We start from the raw sequence: 8,305 nt of genomic DNA, 5'->3' as shown, positions 1-8,305 counted from the left end.
ATAAACATGCGAGAGGGCAGAGGGAGGGCGTTTCTATTTATTTATTCCAGGTCGCCTGGAGTGGAACCGGCCCCCCTCCCCAGGCAGAGGCCCAGGGGAAACTCAGCAGATGTAACTTCTTAGAAAGAAACCAGCGAATGATTAATCTGTGCCGCCTGGTAGGAATCTGAGCCCCCCCAGCAGCGTGATCGCAGCTCAGCCTCCCGTGGTCCGCTGCCACCCGAGGGCAAGAGCAGCCGACGCAGCTGGAAAGGCCTCGGGCCTGGCGAGAGCTGCTTGCTCTGGAGAGGTTTTGGAGCGGAAGGGAAGAGAAGTTGCTCTTCCATCCCCAGCACATTCTTACCCTAAACAGCTGTTCTTGGAAAGAGCTTCAGGTCAGAGTTGATCTCTACTCTGGCCTGGGTCTACACCTTCTTCAGAGTTCTTTGTATCCCAGTAGGGTAGGCCAGGTAGTTTCAAAGGCTTCCCCCAGGGCAGGGACCCTTAGTTCTGCCTCCCCCATCTCCATGGAAAAATACCAGGTTCAAGATGGATCCCAGTAGCAGGTGGCCTGGTCACATGTCTTTCTAGGACCAACCACAGTTTGGGCTTACAGGACAAACACGCCCATTCACAGGTTGTTGGTTTGAGCACTGAGTCATTAAGTACCGGAAGTGTCACTAATGGCCCTCGTCAGCACATTTAGAATTACAAGCAGATCCACACTTGTATTTCTGACGTCCCGGACGTGCAAAAACGCCGGATATACAGATCCAGCAGACTGTGCTACACGATGCATTGCGAATCATGCATATTCGTATTCCTAAGCCAATTTTCATTAAGCCTGGGGGCGTGACACCCCTCCTTTGTTCCCAAGTGGGGTGATAAACTGCCGGCCTCGGTCCATCAGTCCAGTCCAACTACCCCTTGCCCACCAGGCTCAGGGCCGGCTCTGGGATCGGGCGTTTTCAGGCAGTGCCTGGGTGCTTCTCACATGCCTAGATCTGAACCCAGGGCCGGGCTCACTCGGGCCGGCAGCCCTGGGCCAGCCCACTCCTGGTTTTGTGCCTGTGACCCACGGGTCCCAGGCGAGAGAATCAGAGCCCGGGTTTGGGTTTGACTCCTCGCGCGGGGGGGGGGGGGGGGGGCACCACTGACCTCTGCTGATGCTATTGCTGCTCCCCGACCAGAACCCCCGCCCTGAGGTGCGGAGCTCTGCCCAGACAGAGGTCGCCCCTCGTGTCCCCTTTGGCGCTGGTCGCTCTATGGGCGAGGCCAGCAGCAGGCCAGCCCCACGTCGGCGATAGGAAGATTATCCCTCTCGGAGGGTCCCTCAGGACTCTCCTCGGCGCAGGTCTACGGGGCTGCCTTAGCAGCTCCATCAGCCTCGCGGCCTCCTGGGAGCAACGTCCCTGATCCCAGCCGGGGAGCTGACCCCCCGCCTCCCACCATTGACAGACGGTGCAGGGGCCACAGGCGCCCGAGTGCTCACCGGGCTTGGCGGCTCCGGGAGGGCTAGAGGACAGGCCACCGCCAGGGCGCGGGCGGAGAGCTGCCCGGCTGCATTTCACCCTGTTGTCTCGCACTGGGGAGTGTTTATCCTGGGCCCGACGGCCGTCTCTCCCCCCGTGGCTGCTCGGGTACCACGCGGGCCCAAGCCCCGGGGGGGCGGGGTTACAAAAAGAAGCGATTTCGTTCAGCAGGGACCGGGGCTGTCTGGCAAGGGCCCCCCTGCAGTGCTGCAAGCCCCAAAGCAGAGGCCTGGTCAGGCCCAATGACCGGGGGAGGGGCAAAGAGGGGCAACTGCCCCAGGGCCCAGCGCTTCTAAGGGACCCAGGGCGGCGGCTGCCCCTACTGAGGCAGCGGTGACACCGGAGCCTTCGCCCCTTTCAATGACACTGAGCCCTGCGCAGCGCGCTCCGGGCACCTCTAAGGGCTGTGGGGTACGGGCCGCCTCCGGCCCTGCCCCTTCCAGCTGGGCCCCCCACAGAGCTGGCCTCCCCGACCTCGCCCAGGTGCCCGGCCTGGCTGCTGGCTCCCCTGGGCCTGGCACTGCCCTAGGACCTGAGAGGACCCTGACTAGACACAGCCAGAGGGTAACCCCCCCGGGTCACTGCCCTAGGCGGGGGACGGGCAGAACGAAGCAGCTGTAATAAATGACGGGGAAGCGAATGTGGCAGCTGAACCTAGACGAATACCAGGCGGGAGAAGGAAGCGGCGCCTCTTTCCTTTTCAGCCCCCCTCCCCGGCCTGCACGGTGAGGGGTAACATCCTCCCTCGGCCCGACCCCTGGGGGGAGAGGGGCTTTCAGACCACGCCGCGCTCGTCTCCAGGGCCTGGCTGCGAACAAACCCCTCTTGGAAATTCCGCCTTGCTGGCCTGTTTATTAAAGAGACGTCGGGTGCCCGAGTGGGAAGGCGGGAGCCGCGTTTGCGGAGGCTGCTGCAGAATCAAAGCACCCCAGAGGCTGGAGGGGAAAACTCTGCGCTTTGCCACGGGGCTTGGACCGTCCCAGATTTAAATACACGTAAAAGCAACAAATAGCCTTGCAGCCCCTTCGGAACGTCTCGCCGCTGGAGCACCCCGTGCTTACAAGTTCTCCCAGGGCCGCTTAGCCGGCGCGGGCGGCTCAGAACAGCAACACGGCCTGGGGCAAAGAGAAGAGCTCCCAGTCTGAGTCCCTGGAGAGCCAGCCTACCCAGGGACGTCAAGGCCCGTCACGCTGGACCCAGGGAATTGCTGCTCCGCCGCCTGGTCACTGCGAAACATCCTCAATGAGAGGCGTGACAAAGTCGGAGTGCCGGACGCCCAGGGAGTGAGCCGGGGCTCTGGCCCAGTGGGCGGTCACCTTTTCAGGGCTGTGTGCCCCAGGCCCCGGGGTCTGGAGAGCGGCCCCCGGCAGGCTGTGTCGCCCCCGCATGGAGAAGGCAGGTGACCGGTGCAGGTAAGTGTTGGGATCCGTCCTGTTGTAATGGGCTGGGCCCGGCGTTTGGGACAGATCCTCAGAAAAGCCCCTGCGTTTGTCCCGCCCTGAGATGGTGACACGAGGGCGGGACGTTTGGCTGGGGACCCGGGAGTCCAGCAGCGAGGGGAGGGCATAGCTGTTGGGGGCCGGGCCGAGGTCCACCCGGCGGTACGGGGTACGAGATCCCAAGGTGAAAGCCGGCGGCCTGCGCTGGGTGACAGGTGGGACTTGCTCTGGCCTGTACCTGCCTGGCCCAGGGGTCTGTGGCTGCGCTGAAGGAGACACGGCATTAATCACTGCAGCTGGACGCTGCCAGGAACGGGCGCTCACGCCCAGCTCTGCGCCACGGCACCCTGACTGCGCTGGCCATGGCTTGCTGCCGGTGCGGAGTCTGGGCTTTCCCAGGCCAGCATGCGCTACCGCTCGGGTCTCCCGCCTGCGCGGGGGGCCACTCTGTTGCACCAGGCAAGGCCTTTTGGCTCTGCCCAGCCGTGTCCGATCCAGGGAGGGGCCAGCAGCCCTACCAGGGCAGGCGCCCCAATGAGCAGCAGAAGCCAGCCCCGTGGTGACAGCTGCTCGGAGCCCATTGCTGGCTCTGGTTGACCCTTGGAAGCAGCCTCAGCCCAGGGTGAACGGACCAGGAAGGATTCTCACCCTCCGGGGGTCCCGCTAGCGGAGTAGCTTGCCCTGAGGATGAACAGAAGCCCAGGAGCTGCCAAACCAGCCCTACACTCAATTTAAAAGCAACCCCAAGAGAGGCTGATGCTACCAAACCAGCCGCACTGGGCTCCTCCCCTCCCCCCACCCAGTGGGGGCTTTTGAGGCTCTTCCACTCACCGGGGGTCTTTGATCTCGCCAGCATGGAGTAGGACGGGCCCCCGCTTCTGCCAAATCGAGTGAGTTGCGGGTCCACATAATAGCAGGGACCTGGGCTTGAATCTTTCACGTACACTGACAACAGAAGGGGAAAGCGTCAGGAGATCCGGCCACGAGGTGGCTGGGAGGCGAGGACAGCTCCTTCTGCAAGGGGTGGGTCGGATTCGTGCCTGATGTCACTTCCGCGGGGCTGTACCCGGGATGAATTTGGTCACAGGCCTTTAGGCCCCATCTTAATTTGATTGTGCATCCCTGCGAGGCCCTGTTCTGACCCCTTGCACTGGTGCAATCCGCTGATTTACACGGAGTCACTCGGGATGTACACCGACCTGAGATTAGATTCCGGGCCCGACTAGGGGTGACTGGAGTAAATAAACTGCCTGGAGTCCCACTCGTGTACACGGGCATAAACCAAGAAGGGCCCTCACGCCGGGGGAATTGCACCGGGATAACAGGCACATCTAGAGAGCTGGGCCTCTCACCACTTGCAAGCCACATGGAGCGCTTGCTAGGGCTGCAGGAAGAGTCAGGGACCACCACGCAGGGGACCGGGGTCTAGCTCTGCACCTGCTGCTCAGGATCTTAGAGAATCCGTTTCCTCCGCTGTCCCCTGGGGAGAAAGCTCCGGCCCCGTTCTTTGAGGCCAACAGCTGAGGAGTGCCCAGCCCAGCACGCGGCCACACCTCTCCTGGGCACGAGCAGTCACAGCCCCCACGCGCCAGGAGGGCGACACCTTTGCCAAGTGTCCGGACGCTGGAGAAGGCCAGCGGGGCAAGGCCTGGGCAGCAGCACAGCTACACTCTGAGTGAGTGGCAGAAGCCCCAGCAGCAGCCCTGACAGAATGGGAAGGGGACGTCGTTCGTCCGGGTCTAATTGCAACCCCTAGGTTTGATTCTGAGAAGGCTGCGCTTCTGGCCTCTCAGCTCTAGCTCCCTGGGTCGCCCTGCGGCGGCTTGCTCTGGAAAGCAAGAGCAGTCAGGTGTCCCGTGGGCCCTGCGCTCCCAACCTGGTCAGATGAGGAGACGATGCAACTTCAAAGCTGCCCCGTCCCTGCAAGCTCACGGGAACAGCAAAACTGTGCACAAGTGCAAAGCACAAAGGAGCTGCACACAAGCAGCTCTCCTAGACGCACACACACGGGCATTACACACACTGAGATGACACAAATCCACACACAGGTGATACACACCCAACACAAACCCACACATAGGCAATACGCACCAGCACAGAGAACATGAACCCATATATGGGCATTTCCCTTACACAGATACACAAAGCCACACACTGGAGGGATTACGCACCCAGACAGGACACAAACCCACACTTGGAGGGTACACACTTGCACACTGGGGTACACAAACCCACACATGTGCATTACACACCCAACACAAGCACACATAGGCAATACACACCGACACAAAGAACATAAACCCATATATGGGCATTACCCATATACAGATACACAAATACACACACTAGAGGGATTACGCACCCAGACAGGACACAAACCCCCACGTGAATTACACACCCAACACAAACCCCCACATAGGCAATACACACCTAGACAGAAACCATAAACCCATATTTGGGCATTACCCATATACAGATACACAACTACACACACTAGAGGGATTGCGCACACAGACAGGGCACAAATCCACACTTGGAGCGTACACAAACCCACACATGTGCGTTACACACCCAGTACAAACCCCCACATAGGCAATACACACTGACACAGAGAACATAAACCCATATATGGGCATTACCCTTACACAGATACACAAATCCACACACTAGAGGGCTTGCGCACACAAACCCACACTTGGAGGGCACACACACATAGCAGGGTACACAAACACAGGACCCAAACACATACTGGCAACACGTGGAAAAGAGGCGCACACACGTGGGTGTGGGGGGGGGGTGCACTCCCACAGACTGGTCTTGGACTCTGTGCCTGAGAAGATGCGCTGGGGAAGGGCAGGGAGGTGTGCGGAGTGACTCTGGCTACCGGAGTGGAGGGAATTTTGTGTGAGGGGGACTGGGAAGAGTTGAGAGCGACATTGTTCTGACCCGGGTTGTATTAGCCACCGGGGAGCGGTTCACACAAACTTACCACCATCGTTGAGCCTTCCGTGAAAGGAGTAAGCCGGGCTGGCTAATCTGGTGTAGTCATGGTTGACAAATCCAATGGTTGGAGGCAGATGGTACCGTCCTGGCCCAGGGCCTGGCACAAACCAACCCAAAGTATGTGGGTTAGTATGTCAGACAGCCAGGCTGTCGGTTAGCACACCCTAGTGCTTAGGCAACAAGGGCCTGGCATTCCTGCATGCTACCCCGACTCGGCCACTGCCCACGGACACCACTGAGTTAACCACGCTGTGCCTCCATTCACCACCTCTAACGCCGCCACCGCGAGCACCACCTATCCTCCGGGGGCCTGGCCAGCGGAATGATTTAGTGTGCACGACGTACGCCAAGAGGCTCGGACACCAAAGGTGCTAGAGCCACACAATTATATTACTTCCGTGAGGTGACTTCCGACTGTTGGGCCACGGCTGCTTTGCCACTGAAAGAAAGAAAGAAAGAAAGAAAGAAAGAAAGAAAGAAAGAAAGAAAGAAAGAAAGAAAGAAAGAAAGAAAGAAAGAAAGAAAGAAAGAAAGAAAGAAAGAAAGAAAGAAAGAAAGAAAGATACAGAGAGCGCAAATCTGCCGGAGAGCTCCCGTTCCATGGAGCAATGTGTGTGTGAGTGTGTGTGTGAGTGTGTGGTGCAGCGCACGCAAATCTGCCGGAGAGCTCCCGTTCCATGGAGCAATGTGTGTGTGAGTGTGTGTGTGTGTGTGTGTGGTGCAGCGCACGCAAATCTGCCGGAGAGCTCCCGTTCCATGGAGCAATGTGTGTGTGAGTGTGTGTGTGTGGTGCAGCGCACGCAAATCTGCCGGAGAGCTCCCGTTCCATGGATGTGTGTGTGTGAGTGTGTGTGTGTGGTGCAGCGCACGCAAATCTGCCGGAGAGCTAGCTCAGGTCCATGTGCAGGAGTGGCGGTCCTGCCCTGTGTTGCCAGATAGCCATGCTCTAAGACAAGGAGGGTGCAGTGTCGGGATGCACGGGGTACCCCTCAGAAGGCGGCAGACAGAATTCCAGCAGCGGATACACACACGCTTACAGAAGCAGCAGTAGAACTAAAGCGCCTTTTGTAAGTCGTTCCTCACAACGCCTGAGGCTCCTAGTGCGAGACAAGTGAAGCGACAGCGCTAAGGAAAGGGCTGCCTGAATTCAGAGCAGCGTAATGAACAGACGTGATACCGCTCCAAGGCCTCTCATCAGTTCCTCTTTCCGGCAGTGGTTTCTAACTATTTAGCACTTAAAGGACACTTGACATCTTCCCAGCAGCTCTGAGCAGACATTTCAGGTTCACTATATAACCCGCCCCTGCTATGAGGTAGGTCAGTGTTATATTCCCCTCGTTGCACAAATGGGGAAACTGAGGCACAGAGCAGTTAAGGAATTTGCCCCAGGCCAGCCACACTGTAGTTTGGCATAAGCAGGGTTTTATTTTGGGCCCATCTCAGAAATAAACATATCCAGACATTTCAGGATCTTTATAACTGGAAACAACAACAACCCCACCTCCAATGTGATTCTGTAAAGGAGCAATTCTCAGGTGGGTTGCTAGGCTGCCTGCTGGGAGATCAATTGCTATCCCCCACTATTTTATTACGTAAATTGCAGTCATTACAAGAATAATCCCTCACTTCTATATAGCCCCGTTCATCCGCAGATTTCCAGGTGCTTCGCAAAGGAGGTCAAAATCATTATCCCTGTTTTATAGATGGGGAAACCGAGGCACGGTAGCCCCTCTGCGTCAGTTAGATCATCTCCCCATTGTGCTAAGGGCTGTTCAAAGGTTCAGGAAATGACAGTTCTTCTGAGGATATGTATTGTTTGCAGTGGCACCTAAAGATCAAGGCCACGCAGTGCTAAGCACTGTCCAGACACATCATAAAAAGACAGGCCTGCCCCCAGTTGCCGACTCTCTCACCCCACACCAGAAGGAGCTGCAGCTTCACCGCAAACATACCGGTTTCTTGAGCAGCAATGGCAGGTGCCTTCCTGCGCCCTGTCTCTGCCATCCCGGATACAGCTCGGAGGCACAAACGGAACCGATCCGTTCTCGGGCTGGACTCCCTTCCCTGGCTCTCCCTTTCCCCGCTGGGGAACTACTGCTGAGCCACAGTGCACATGAGGACAGGCGGGGATCTCTGTCAGCTCTGATGCGGGCGAGAAAAGGCCTTTGCAGCGGGATGTTCTCAGAATTGCACAGCGAGAGATGTCTGCTGGCGCCCTGCTGCGGGAAGCGTTAGTCTATCAGCCGAGCTGACAGCCACTGGTCACTTGACACAAAGAGCCCTCACCGAAAGCAGACACCCGTGGAGGAGGGACCGGGGTGGGTGATGCTGTAAACGTATCCCCCACACAAG

The 8,305-nt window shown here is 58.2% G+C and overlaps 1 protein-coding gene across 1 annotated transcript; it reads right to left on the bottom strand.

Moving 5' to 3' along the window:
* Window positions 1-2,360: 2,360 nt before the first annotated feature.
* On the bottom strand, window positions 2,361-7,957 carry CIMAP1D (CIMAP1 family member D). Its single transcript, XM_089775035.1, has 4 exons — window positions 7,906-7,957; window positions 5,940-6,050; window positions 3,782-3,895; window positions 2,361-3,216 (listed from the first exon to the last, which is right to left on the bottom strand). Exons 1-4 carry the CDS (start codon window positions 7,955-7,957, stop codon window positions 2,735-2,737), a joined length of 759 nt encoding a protein of 252 aa, XP_089631161.1. The 3' UTR covers window positions 2,361-2,734.
* Between the last annotated feature and the right edge of the window lie 348 nt (window positions 7,958-8,305).

The sequence above is a fragment of the Pelodiscus sinensis genome, chromosome 32 (genome assembly GCF_052426305.1).
Source record: "Pelodiscus sinensis isolate ZL-2025 chromosome 32, ASM5242630v1, whole genome shotgun sequence".
NCBI lineage: Eukaryota > Metazoa > Chordata > Testudines > Trionychidae > Pelodiscus > Pelodiscus sinensis.
The sequence above is the reverse complement of the archived record's forward strand: the minus strand, read 5'-3'. Positions and strand labels throughout refer to the sequence as shown.

What these genes read in the sequence shown, in the direction of transcription:
- CIMAP1D (XM_089775035.1), bottom strand. Translation starts at nt 7,957, where the DNA reads ATGGCAGAGACAGGGCGCAGGAAGGCACCTGCCATTGCTGCTCAAGAA. An exon ending in CATTGCTGCTCAAGAAACCG is followed by an intron (nt 6,051 to 7,905) that starts GTATGTTTGCGG and finishes GGTTTGTGCCAG; the next exon opens with GCCCTGGGCCAGGACGGTAC. An exon ending in GGCGAGATCAAAGACCCCCG is followed by an intron (nt 3,217 to 3,781) that starts GTGAGTGGAAGA and finishes TGTCTCCTTCAG; the next exon opens with CGCAGCCACAGACCCCTGGG.